General features: G+C 48.5%; 1 protein-coding gene across 1 annotated transcript in view; it reads right to left on the minus strand.

Annotated features, from left to right (window-relative positions):
* Positions 1 to 568: 568 nt before the first annotated feature.
* The window catches only part of MICOS10 (mitochondrial contact site and cristae organizing system subunit 10), a 65,053-nt gene continuing 51,344 nt past the window's right edge, over positions 569 to 14,277 (minus strand). Inside the window, exons 2-4 of the mRNA XM_040422639.1 lie at positions 6,949 to 6,996; positions 4,687 to 4,796; positions 569 to 747 (exon numbers count right to left, since the gene is read on the minus strand). Of these exons, the coding sequence (XP_040278573.1) occupies positions 739 to 747; positions 4,687 to 4,796; positions 6,949 to 6,996 (167 nt within the window). The 3' untranslated portion in view covers positions 569 to 738. The remainder of the gene's footprint in view (positions 748 to 4,686; positions 4,797 to 6,948; positions 6,997 to 14,277) is intronic.

The raw sequence follows: 14,277 nt of genomic DNA on the forward strand, positions 1-14,277 counted from the left end.
ACCCAAACACATGCATGCTCAACATGGCTGAGCGTGCAGGTGTTGAATTTGCTGCCAGACATTTCTGATGCTGCTAATCCCCTGGAAAACAATAGAATCAGGCATGCTGAAATCCAACATCTGCAGTCGGGGGAGAGCCTCGAGGACCTCATTCACATAAAGAGGCTTACGGGCCCCAAGAGAGGTCATCAATATCAGATGGGTGGGCGTCCAACACCCAGCCGTTTAAAGAGGCCGAGGCACCCGGTGATCGCTGTGACCTCCTTACAGCATACCAAGCACAGCGCCGTCCATTGTATAGTGGCTGTGCTTGGTACTGCAGCCCAGGCTCATTCACTGGCCTAGGAAGAGGCTGCAGCGCTCACCGGAGCACCAAACAGCTGATCGGCGTGGGCGCTGGGCGTCAGACTTCCACTGATCACATACTGGCGACTAATCCAGAGTCCCAGAAAACGCCATCAATCTAATGTGAACGGGCGGCAGCCGAGTACAGGACGCACCAAGCACATACACGGATTGATGCTTCCGGTATCAATAAAGCAGACGAATACACAGAGACAGACGCATGGTCGCTATAGATTTTAACTTTATTTCCCCGACTTTTGTGACAGAAAATATAAAACAAATGACATCTGCGAGCTCAAGATAAAGCGGGAGAAAGGCTCGGCCGGAGGCTGTTGTGCGTCCTGCACGGATCCAGATGTCCAGCTGCTCCCGGGGAGGAATGACCGCGCAAGCTCACTGATCCTGCAACGAGACCGCATGTCATTTAAAGGGGTCTGCACAGACTAACACACTAAGCTAAAACAAAGGAGCACGTCAAAGATCGGACTGCTCTCGGAAAATACTGCCAATTGCCTAACGAAGAAAAATATACACCGGAAATAATCCTGCAGTTGCGGCGATTCTATGGGTCTTATCGCGACTAGAGGGAGCCCCTTTAAGAAGCCGGGAGGAATGGGGTCCAGCAGCTTCCCAGGCTATGAATAACTACTCCAATCGCTCACTAATAGTTTCCACACGGTTCCCCAGCAGCTATTAAATAATTAGGCAGTTTGCAGTCCTTGCGCCATTAACCACCACAACACATTTGGAGGTAATTAGGGATTTAACTGTTCCGGGACCCTGCACATTCTGATGTAGGTCCTGCTTTGAGATGTTCCAAAATTCTTCAAAATGTAAAAAAAAAAAAAAAAAAAAAAAAAAAGCCTCCTTCTTGAAGTCGGGGGGTTACTCTTTAAAGGGTGTCAAGTCTTGTGTTTTCATCCATGGTACAGACTCGCACGTCATAACCGCGCCGCATCAACAGCATTGAAAGAACTATACATTAAGGGGCTGTTCACACAGCGCTTTTTTTTTTCCCTGTGGAATTTCGGTGCGGACAGCTGTGCCGAAATCCTGCATCCGTTCTATCCCCCATTCATTTCAATAGAAGGCAGCGCTGAAGACTGCAGAGCGGCGGTTTAAGGCTACATGCACACGAACGTTGTTTGTTTCTGTGTCCGTTCCGTTTTATTTGCGGATAGGATGCGGACCCATTCATTTCAATGGGTCCGCAAAAAATGCGGACAGCACACAGTGTGCTGTCTGCATCCGTATTTCCGTTCCGTAGCCCCGCAAAAAAAAAAAAAAAAAACATGTCCTATTCTTGTCTGTTATAGGCATTGTTACAATGGATCCGCAAAAAAAAACAAAAAACGGGTGGCATACGGTTGTCAGTTTTTTTTTTTGCGGATCTGCAATTTGCGGACTGCAAAACACATATGGTCATGTGCATGTAGCCTAAGGCCTCTTGCACACGACCGTATGGCTTTTTCAGTGTTTTGCAGTCCATTTTTCACGGATCCATTCTGTTTTTCCGTACGGCATATACAGTATTTACATAGAAAAATTTGGGCTGGGCATAAAATTTTCAATAGATGGTTCCGCAAAAACAAGAAGTGATACAGAAGCTATACGGATGCATTTCCGTATGTGTTCCGTTTTTTTTTTTGCGGACCCATTGACTTGAATGGAGCCACGGAACGTGATTTGCGGGCAATAATAGGACATGTTCTATCTTAGAACGGAAATACGGAAACGGAATGCATACGGAGTACATTCCGTTTTTTTGGCGGAACCATTGAAATGAATGGTTCTGTATACGGAACGCAAAAAACGGCCAGTAAACAGAAAAAAAAAAAAAATGGTCGTGTGAAAGAGGCCTAAGGGCTCGTTCACACGAACGTTTCTTTACGTTCCGTATACGGTCCGTATACGGAACCATTCATTTCAATGGTTCCGCAAAAAAAACGGAATGTACTTCGTATGCATTCTGTTTCCGTATTTCCGTTCAAAGATAGAACATGTCCTATTATTGCCCGCAAATCCTGTTCCGTGGCTCCATTCAAGTCAATGGGTCCGCAAAAAAAACGTAATGCATACGGAATGTACTCCGTATGTCTTCCGTATCAGTTCTTGCTGAACCATCTATTGAAAATGTTATTCCCAGTCCAATTTTTTCTATGTAATTACTGAATACTGTATATGCCATACGGAAAAACGGAACGGACCCGGAAACATTGCTGAAAAAAAAAAAAACAACACAAAAAAACGGAACAACGGATCTGGGAAAAAAGCACGCAAAATACATACGGTCGTATGAACGAGCCCTAAAGCTGCGGCTCCGTGATCCTCAGCTCTGCGGCCCACTGAAATGAATGGGAGGCAGAAATCAGCAAGAAACCCACACGGCCGATGGCGAAATTTCAGCACGGGTGTCGGCGCCAAAATTCCACGGAAGAAAAGGCTGAGTGAACGGCCCCTAAGGGCCCATAGACGCACAAAACATTTGGTATGGCATTTTTTAGCCGCCAAAGTGAATCTGACGTTTTTAGGTGTGAAATGTAGTTTATTCTCCTACAGAAGAGGAAAAAGCCTGAACACCAGGGCTACAACATGCTGCCCTACACAAAAGCCACACCGCACAACACTGCGTTTCAAAATTCCCATAGATTTTCAGCAAACATCTGGACCTGGCAAAAAAAAAAAAATGCACCAAAAAATAAATTTAAAAAAAAAAAATCGGAAAAAAATAAATAAAAAACTGTGACAAAAACCGTGCAGTCAGTAAGACACAGTTCAGACTACTTTGTAAATGGCCAATAATTAAGTAATGAATTTCCTGTAGTAAACGGTGACATCGGGCTTTTTCTCACGACTTTCATATTTATTGGAATTAAATTTTTTTAATTCCTGACCTTTTCTAGATTCCTGTAAGTAAGGCCTCATGCACACGACCGTTGTGTGCATCCGCGTCCGTTCCGTGATTTTTCACAGTTTAGCGGAGGTCCCATTCATTTCTATGGAGCTGTGAAAAAAAACTGATAGTCCTCCGTTTTTTCTCCACGTCCGTGATCCGTGATTCCAGTCCGTCAAAAAAATATAACCTGGCCTATTCTTGTCAGTGGAAAATGGAGGACGGACCCATTGACTTGAACGGATGCACAACTGGTATGTCATCCGTGTCCGCGATAGTTTTTTTTCTACAAGACCTTGGTGCAATAAAATTACACTTTTCATTAACCTTCCTTTTTTTCCCCCTGTCAGACAAAAAAAAATGAAGACACAACTGAAGCAAAAATCGGACACGGACCACTGAAGCCAAATCACTGACAGTGAAAAAACACTGTCGTGTGCATGAGGCCTAAATATGTGATGCACTGAGAACACTGCAAGACATGGATGGTAGAGAAGCTCTGTGCGTCTGTCCTGGAAATGCAGAGAATCCTGTGCAAGTCTACATGGGAAGAAACGTGCAGCTTCTATATCCAGGCCTTAAAGGGGTGGTCTGGGAATAAATGTATCTTTTCACAGGAGCCCGAAGCCTCCGCTATGGCAAGATTCATACTTACCTGCTGTCTGCAGCTCCGATCCTGCGCACTGGCCTCCGTGTGCGTCCATCTTCCGGTACGTGGCTTCCTGTCCGCATGATCATCTGTTCTGCTGCAGACAAGTCACCACTGAATCCAGTTATTGGCAGCAGTGGAGCAGACGATCACACCTGTGCCGGGGACGAATTAAACAAACCGCGGACCAGAAGATGGACACATAAGCGCCGGGGAGCAGGTGTGCATGATTCTTTCCATAGCAGAGTCAGGACGAGGGCTCCTGTGAAAAGTTACTTATTCCCAGACAACCCCTTTAAGGCTGTCCTCCTGTTCTGTCTGCAGGCATGCGCAGTGCCGAGCTTCCTCCTCTGGTCTTCACTACTGAGCACGTGCAGTGCGAGGGTCAGGGTGTGTGGCATTTTTCAGACATTTGCCCATAGACTACTTTAAAAAAAAAAAAAAAAAAAAAAAAAAAACGTGGCTAAAAAAACACCAGAATTTCATAGCTTTTTTTTTTTTTTACAGAGGCCATTTTGGCATTGCTCCTGCCACGTGTCGCCAGCTAGCTGCAGAGTTAATAACGGGCTTGCGTCGTTTCCGTCACAAGTTGTGCGCAGTTGCAGGAGCCTTTGGTGCACATCATGTACAAACTGCACCTGTATTCCCAACGATAAAATGCCCGATAGTGTGACTGAGGCCAAAGGGTCAGTGAAAGCGGCCGCTCAGCGGGACGCACGCAGAGAGGGTGGACAGGCCTGGCTTTGATGGCATGCGGGCAGCCGCTGAGTGCAGAACCCCCCCCCCCCTCCTCACTCACTTTGACAAACTTGCCGTGGAGAAGATATGGAGACTGGAAGTCGTTCTGGCAGTTTGAATAAGCCATTCCTAAGCCGATCCCGGAGGAGAACACGATGGGCCACGTCTTTCCTGGAAAGAGAAGGATTTATGGGTTACTTGGGGCCACGTAGAGACGATTAACGCTTTCCGAGCTTTGGTCATTACCACGAACCGTCCATGTACCTGGGTTTTAAAAAAAATTGTGTTTTAATGGAAAGCTACAGCAACGACAAATCAGAGGTGAAGGCGAAATTCACGTTACAATACATTATACGACCGGGACTCACTGATCTGCGCTGCTGGAGTCGCCTTGCATTTTAGAATATCAAAGACGATTCCCCTCCCCCAATAAATATAAATTCCTGAGTCACATTTACTGTGGGACGCGGAACCTACTGAGGAAATATTTCTCATTAAAAGGGGTTTTATATGGACAAAAAGAATAAAATAAAAAATCCCCTATACGCTGGCCGGTGGAATTCTCCAGCGCTACGTCTCTGCCATAGCCCTGCTCAGTCTCCTGCATCAGCCGGCCCTGAAAATCCAGACAACGAGGGATCCTGTCCTTCATGTACACGGCCATAGCCGTTTATTGCGGATCCGCAAAACACGGATACAGGCCGCGTACGTCCCGCAGGAGTGTCCGGCCCTTTTCCGCAATTATTTCCCAAACTCGGGTTCGGTTCCAAGGTACCACTTGGAACCGAACCAGAGTTCGGGAAATGGTTTTTTACAGAACAAATTAATTTCTGAAGTTATTACCCGAAGTCTTTACGAAGCAATAACTTCGGCTCATCGGAGCCAATACATTCTAACACTGTACGGCGCTCCTGCTCCGTACAGTATTAGAACGAAGTTTTATGACTTTTTCGACTTCGCTCATCTCCTCTCCGGAACCCGGGTGTCAAGCACAATGTCTGCCGAAACAGTTCCTAGAGGGATTGTCACCCAGCGCTGCCAGAGTCCTGCCTGTCGTCTGCTGCAGTGTCACTATACAACCCAGCACAAAACGTGGCGGCCTGAAAGGACTGCTGTAAAAGGAGGGATCGGTGGTCATTTAATGGTTAAAGTGCCTGTCTGCAAAAAAAATAACCCCCCCCCCCCCCACACACACCTGCTTGCATCTGGACTGTACAAGTTTCGAGTTTTCGGCAGGGGGGCGCGGGCTGTTAATGTAAAGTGACGGCCGGGGCTTTCTGCCTGTAGATGGGAGCTCTCCTTCTGGTGGATGCTGATGGATTGGATCTGTGGTCTTAGTGGCAGGAGGGTTTGGATGAGCAGCGCGGTTACTTAGCGGAGCAGCTGTTTGAAGCCGTCACGGCTGCCTGTGTGTGTGGCCTGAGCCGCGCTGAGCGCCAGGGGGTTTCATCAGGTTACCGTCCTGATTTACAATGTGGAGGGCTGACGTACTACAACACCCAACGTTCTACAACCACTGAACGTTTAGAGCGCACATGTTTCTGATACACCACGCCAAATCCCAGGTAAATCGGAATACTCTGCCTCCACTAGGGGGAGCTTACTGCACACTGAGTAGACAACAGGTTTAGTGATAACACAGTATGCAGTAAGCTCCCCCTAGTGGTGACTTTAGGCATGTGCTGAAGCTAACAGTCTTTGTCCCTTCTTCTTATGTGCCTCAGTTTTTGTGAAATATGAACTTTTATTTTATGCAAATGAGTCTCTAGGAGTCCTAGGGGTGTCGCCATGAATGGTACTGCATGTCCTTAAAGGGGTTGGCCTTGGAGCCGACAACCCCTGTGCCCCTGAACGTTAAAAAGGAAGATTCACCTGTTTGTGGTTCCACCATTACTCCATTCCAGGCCAGGAAGTGGCAGTGTCCCGCGACTGCTGCAGCCAATAGAAGGCCTCAGCAGTACAATCATGCCTCTGTGACCGCTGAGGGCTGTGACTAGCTGCAGCAGTCATGGGACCCAGCTGCTTCCTGATCACGCAGGGACCGAAAGCATCCAGGAACCAACCAGCAGTGGGACTGTGGACAGGTGAGTTTTCCTTTTTTATGATCAGGTTCTTCAGGGGCATAGGTCAAGACCAAAGGTGTTGTCGGCTACGAGGCTGGACATCTCTTTTAAATAGGAGCAGTGTTGCAGTACCGTTCATGGCCACTACTCAGTGTATGGTGCTGTTCTGCTTCGGAACCCGACAGCAGTGATCGGTAGGGTTTCATGTGCATGGAGAATCCCTTTAAGGGATAAAGAGTAGGACTACGGCAAAAACTTACTTTTAAAGAAGATGACAGAAAATACAATCCCCAATCCAAGGCCAGCACCTGCGGAACAGAAAGTGGGAGATTTTAGGATAAAAAGCCACAAACTACATCATCCATAATCATATAAAAGATCGATACATCCATTCATGGCAGCCATAAAGGAGAAGGAAGTCAGTAACATTATTAGAAAAAAAAAAAGAAAAAAAAAAGTTTCCTGAACGTTCCCCAATCACGAGCTGCCGAGGGCAGGTTGTTGTTTTTTTGATACACGGCTGGCTGTGGCCTCATGTGCCTTTAGGTGTAACGGCCATCTTACACTCCACTCACATCCAGAGCTGCATTCAGAATATTTTTTAAAAGAGCAAAGCCCTGAAGTATCGTCGAAGGAAGAGACCCATCAGGTCCACCTGACGTGGAGCAAACAGCTGAATTGAGAATGCAGCTCTGGATGCGACCGAAGGGCGAGACAGAACGGGAATTTAGAAAGGAGCTAAAGTTATGTAAAACTAAGAATTTAGATGCGAAAAAAGTGGGAGGTTGATGGAGAGATCTGAACGCTCTGGTTAGTCACTACTAAAACACGTCCACCTCTGGGAAGGAGGTGAAGGACGTCTGCTTGGAAGACATCTTCTTTCAGGCCTATGCTCCTCTGGCTACAGAACAGTCTGCAAACTACAACTCCCACCATTTAGGACTGTGCATCTATGGCAGGAGAGGAAAACCAAACAATGCGCCTGAAGAATGGGTGGCGAGGGGCGTCTCTGGTGGCACAAGGGTTAAGCAGCCGCCATGACGTGGGGGCTGCTGGCACCTGATCCGGCCGCAGCTGTTTCCACTAAGAAGTGGCACCTCCAGGACAGCCCTGCGCTCATAACAATAAAACATGAAAGGCTTATCTTATAATAAAAGTGAGGCGAGAGGCCTAACAGGAGAGAGGTTTTCCAGAGGAGGCCTGCAGGCAGCGCGGGGCGGGGGGCGCACCGAGGAGCGCCATTTACACCTTCTCTGTGACGGCTTCAAACGCTTAATTGAAAAAACAGCCCGGCGCTGCCTCATTTACTTCTCGCCATTAACCAGCCACATGCCAAGAGCCCTTTTGCCAACGAGATTAAGGCTTGATGTGATGGGGGTTGGATGGAATTTCATCGCTCGCATATGGCGGACGTGGGGGGGGGGGGGATGGGGGGGGGGGCATCGCCTCATTTCAAGCTGTTAAAAGTCTAAACCCCTCGCACGAGAAGCCCGCCAGATCAATCCAGCAGCCCATCAATCTCCGTTACCGACGTGTGCAAAAGCCTACAGGCACTGGCAACAGATTGCTGCGCGACAACCACTGAGGGCTGCCACGACAGTGCCCACTAGGGTTGTCACCCAGCTGACAAGGAGAATAAAATGGCATGTTAGGCCTGTTTAACACTTGCGATCCGGCAGGGGAAATCTCAAAATCGGTCAAAAACGGAACAGTTTTGTCCCCATTCATTGTCAATGGGGTTAAAACTGATCAGTATGCATCAGTTTTCCCTTTTGTTGCGTTTTTTTGACCAGACTGCAAGCTGCGGTTTTGTGTCCGGTCTGCAAAACGGAACAAACCGGCTTCGGCATTAAAAGTAATGTAAGTCAATGGTGCCGGTGTTAGCAAAAAAAAAACGGATCCGGTTTTTTCAGTTTGTATTTAATACAATCGGATCCGGATTAAACTGACACATCTGGGTGTATTAAATGGCACGGATCCATATAATTCCAGGTTTGAGATCCTGTGCCGGATCGCAAAACCGGAAAGCCACAATGCAAGTGTGAAACGGGCCTTAAAGGGGTATTCCAGGCTTTTAATTCTCAGGATAGGTCATCAATATCATATCGGTGGGGGTCCGACACCCGGCACCCCCGCCGATCAGCTGTATAAAGTGAAGACACGCGCCATGCACACATACCGTCTTCTATCTCTCTTCCTGCTCGCCACTGCTAGATCAACAGCGAGCACGGCGCATGCCTTCTTCTCATACCGGGTGTCGGACCCCCACCGATCTGATATTGATGACATATCCTGAGGATTAAAAGCCTGGAAAACCCCTTTTATCTGCACCGTTATGTCACGGTTTCATCTCTCATCCTCTACATTTCTAGCCACAGTCCTACTGATCTGCTCGGCGATATTGGCCTGAGTGTAGAAAAATTGAAGGGGCTGTCCAGGATAGGAAAACATGGCCGCTTCTTCTCCGAACTGGTGCCTCACCTGTCCACCGAGCTGCAATACCAGGCACAACCTCTGGTGCTGTAAGCAGCCATGTTTTTTTTGCTGTTTTTTTTAAACCTGGGGAACCCCTTAAGAGAGAGTATTCCAGTAATAAATAGTTATCCCCTATCCACTTTACAGGAGATAACTGTTAGATTGGCGGAGGTCCGAGACCGCCAAGGGAGTGTTCCTCTGTTGTAATTGAGCAACGGTCAAGTATACGCACCACCTCTCCATTCAAAGCCTATGGGACTGCCGGAGCCACGTACAGCCTTATAGGGATGAATGGATCATCCGCTCCACCGCCCCCCGTACTGCAGCACTCGGACCCCTGCCAATCTAACACTTACCCCTTATACAGTGGATAACTAGCTCTAAGCAGAATACCCCTTTAGGGCTCATGCACACGAACGTATTTTCATTCCGTGTCCATTACATTTTTTTTTGCAGACCGTATGCGGAACCATTCACTTCAATGGGTCCGCAAAAAAAAAACAGAAGTTACTCCGTGTGCATTCCGTTTCCGTATGTCTGTATTTCCGTTCTGCAAAAAAATAGAACATGTCCTAATATTGTCCGCATTACGGACAAGGATAGTACTGTTCTATTACTGTTCCGTTCTGCAAAATACGGAATGCACACGGATGTCACCCGTATTTTTTGCGGACCGCGAAATACATACAGTGGTGTGCATGAGCCCTTAAAGGGGTTTTCCAGGATTCTGATATTGAAGGCCGTCCCTCAGAATTGGTCAATAATAGTATATCAGCTGCTTCAAGAGGCCATGGCGCTCTGGTGAGTGCAGCACCCTCTTCAGAGGCCCGTAATATCACTTTCATTGGTCACATGGCCTACGTGCAGCCCAGTCCTATTGAAGTGAATGGGGCTGGGCTGCAATACCAAGCACAGCCACTATCCAATGTACAGCGCTGTGCTTGGTAAGCATGGAGAAGGCCGTGGAGCTCTAGTCGAAGCTGTGGCCTCTTCGAACAGCTGATCGGCGTGGGTGTTGGGAGTCAAACCCCCAGTGATCGGATACTGATGACCTCAAAGGTCGGCGTGGGTGTCGGGAGTGAGACCCCCAGTGATCGGATACCGATGACCTCAAAAGGTCGGCGTGGGTGTCGGGAGTGAGACCCCCAGTGATCGGATACTGATGACCTCAAAGATCGGCGCGGGTGTCGGGAGTGAGACCCCCAGTGATCGGATACTGATGACCTCAAAGGTCGGCGTGGGTGTCGGAAGTCAGACCCCCAGTGATCGGATACTGATGACCTCAAAAGATCGGCGTGGGTGTCGGGAGTGAGACCCCCAGTGATCGGATACTGATGACCTCACAATCCCAAACAACGCTTTAAAAATGTTGGCGCCCATACACATTAGATTAAGGCCAATTGAACATCTAGTATGTGCAGGCGCCTCCCAACAATCCCCTGGCGTCGGAGAAGATAGAGATTGGGCTGTGGGACTTCAACATGCCCAATTCCTTTTGTTCTCAGAGGAGATAAAACACCAAACCCATGAATTCAAAGCCCAGGAGGAGAACATGCAACTACAACCCCCAACATGTGCATGATGTCACCTTGGTGACGTAAACCCTCTATTTAGCGCAAGCGGTCATTCTCCTCCCGCCCTATGTGTAGAGTGCCTCTCTAACCATGGCACGAGGCAGTGTGGTCGGGGTCACCTGCAGCACAGTCCTGCGCATATCGCCGGTTCCTTGGCGCCAGAGCAGTAAAATCAATTTCTATAAAAGATCTGCTCCTCGCAGTAAATGGATCTGGCGTTCATACCGACCCCATCTGCCAAATAAAGAGTAACCGTGCCTCATACTTTCCTGTTTCTAGGGTGTTGCAGCTATCTGCCCGTCCTATCATGTCTCTGCTTATGTGCAACCTGACACGAGCCGCAGAAATATCAGTCCCTGGTTTCTAGCAACTGGTTTCTTCCGGAAAAAAAAAAAAAAAGCAGCCCTCGGGGACGTCCCTATAGCCGCAAGTGCATTCCACATTGGGGAGTGAGGGCTGCAGGTGTGGTTTATGGGGGACAGAAAAACTGGGTTCAGGGATCCAGAAACCCGGGACATGTGTGTGGGATGGGGACGGAGGAAGGAAGAGGGGGAGGGGGGGGGGGCCTCCAAATAAACCACAGGGCATAAACCTAATGAGTGGAGAAGGAGAACACGTGCAGGAGCTGCTTCACCATCTGCTGTGCACCGAGAAGGCAACCAGTGTTTTCTCAGCTGTGGAGGAACCACAAGTCTCAGCCTGCAAACAGAGCACAGCTGCACGACGGTTAGATCCAGTGCCTCGCCCGGTCATATCCAGAAAATGTGACCGTCTACAGGGCCGGGGTCACAGCAGGATCAAAGACGGCTTATAGGGCACGACGGGGAGCTGCAGCTCTGGAGTGTAATGCATGTACACAGTGACTGCACCAGCAGAATAGTGAGTGCAGCTCTGGAGTATAATACAGGATGTAACTCAGGATCAGTACAGGATAAGCAATGTAATGTATGTACACAGTGACTGCACCAGCAGAATAGTGAGTGCAGCTCTGGAGTATAATACAGGATGTAACTCAGGATCAGTACAGGATAAGTAATGTAATGTATGTACACAGTGACTGCACCAGCAGAATAGTGAGTGCAGCTCTGGAGTATAATACAGGATGTAACTCAGGATCAGTACAGGATAAGTAATGTAATGCATGTACACAGTGACTGCACCAGCAGAATAGTGAGTGCAGCTCTGGAGTATAATACAGGATGTAACTCAGGATCAGTACAGGATAAGTAATGTAATGTATGTACACAGTGACTGCACCAGCAGAATAGTGAGTGCAGCTCTGGAGTATAATACAGGATGTAACTCAGGATCAGTACAGGATAAGTAATGTAATGTATGTACACAGTGACTGCACCAGCAGAATAGTGAGAGCAGCTCTGGGGTATAATACAGGATGTAACTCAGGATCAGTACAGGATAAGTAATGTAATGTATGTACACAGTGACTCCACCAGCAGAATAGTGAGTGCAGCTCTGGAGTATAATACAAGATGTAACTCAGGATCAGTACAGGATAAGTAATGTAATGTATGTACACAGTGACTGCACCAGCAGAATAGTGAGTGCAGCTCTGGAGTATAATACAGGATGTAACTCAGGATCAGTACAGGATAAGTAATGTAATGTATGTACACAGTGACTCCACCAGCAGAATAGTGAGTGCAGCTCTGGAATATAATACAGGATGTAACTCAAGATAATACAGTGTACAGTGAAACCTCTCCACAATATCACCCCAGTATTAGGTCCATAATATATTAAGTATGCTGGCTATCTTCTCTGGGACCACCACCCTTCTAAAAGACCACTTTTCAGTGCAATTTGGGGGTTACCTAAGTGAAGAGTTTTCGTTATATTTACAAAGTACATGATGGGTTGTTGACAGTCAAACCTCCACTGATCAGATATGAATAGGTATAAATCATCATTATTTAAGTCCCGAAAGACCACTTTAAAGGTGTTTTCCGAGATTTTTCTTTACTGATGACCTATCCTCTGGATAGTTCATCAGTATCTGATTCGTTGGGGTCCGACACCCGGGACCTCCGCCGATCAGCTGTTAGAGAAGGCAGCGGCATTCCTGTTAGTGCTGCGGCCTTCTCCAGCTCCTCCTAGGCCATGTCACGACACATTCATCGATCACGTGGCCTAGAAGCAGCTCAGCCCCATAGAAGTGAATGTGGCTGAGCTGCAATACCAAGCACGGCCACTATACAATGTACGGCGCTGTGCCTGGTAAGCAGGGAGAAGGCTGCGGTGCTCACTGGAGCTGATCGGCAGGGGTCCCAGGTGTTGGATCCCCACCGATCAAATACTGATGACCTATCCAGAGGGGGAAGGGGGGGCGGGGGAAAGTCCCCGATTTAAGAAAAAGCTGTAAAAACGCTACAAAGGCACATAAGCTATGCCTCTGTCCACATTGATGCGGCCATCTCATCTGGTCCAGTACCCGCCGCTGCCGCCAGGGCTCGCAAATAAAGGACGGCTTCAGCAGGAGCTGCAGCGAGTGGCACAAGAGTCAGGGCCCAGGGCGAATGCGGGAAATGGAGATTGCTGGACTACTGCCGCCACTCCAGCTGTGCAAGGATTTATAGACCCAGAAATGGGTTCTGTAGCCCACCGTGGCCAACAGAGAACTCAGTCACCCAGCTTTGTTCCCCGCTAGGGAATTGCCTTTCATGCATTTCTCTCATACAGACGTTTAGGTTCATAGCCCTTCTGATTTATGGATTGCTATGGCTGTCAGGGCCCTTCCATTTCTTGCCGGGGCCCACGTTTGGGGTCCAGCAGAGGTTAATCAGAAAGAAATGAAGCCCTTTGAACTGCGTGGAGCTGGATGTACTGTGGTCAGGAGCTTCGCTGAGGGTCTCCATCGCCCCCAGCATGGAAAGGATTAAACACGCAGCCTTGCCCCCCATCTGTCCGGGGGCCGAGGTCGAACTTCAAACACTGGCAGCCGAGGTTCCTGCAGAGAATTAGATAAACTATGAGAACAGCGCGCTCCGTCCCTCGCCCCCTGTGCGGGCCGCACCTTTAAACAACGCAGGGGGAATATTGTGAAAGCGGCAGAAACGAGCGCGCAGCAACCAGAACAACAGAGGTCCTCCTGCCAGAAAAATACGGACGCGGCCCTCAGAGGCTGCGAGCGGGGCCGGCTGTCTGTTATCACATTCATTGGACTGACCCTTCCTGGATCTAGCGTCCATCCTGAGCTTCCTGGTTCATGCGCAGCCCACAAGAACTGCAATGAACGCTGCAAGGACTACGTTCCTTATATACGAGTGTCATCCAGGCCGCAGCATTTCTTCCGAATGAAGGTCATGTTTAATTTTTAGAGCCCGTCTTCTGGGCCATGGATTCCACCTGCCCTCAGAATGTATTCATTTTTATAGTAAAGGGGGTTTTCTGCAAAGGGGTCATCAGTATCTGATTGGTGGGAGGCCGACACCCGGGACCCCCGTCGATCAGCTGCTAGAGTGCTCCTGCTCACCAAGCAGAGCGCCGTCCAGTGTATAGTGGCTGATCTTGGTATTGCAGCCC

Source organism: Bufo bufo, chromosome 1, assembly GCF_905171765.1.
Source record: "Bufo bufo chromosome 1, aBufBuf1.1, whole genome shotgun sequence".
Classification (NCBI taxonomy): Eukaryota; Metazoa; Chordata; class Amphibia; order Anura; family Bufonidae; genus Bufo; species Bufo bufo.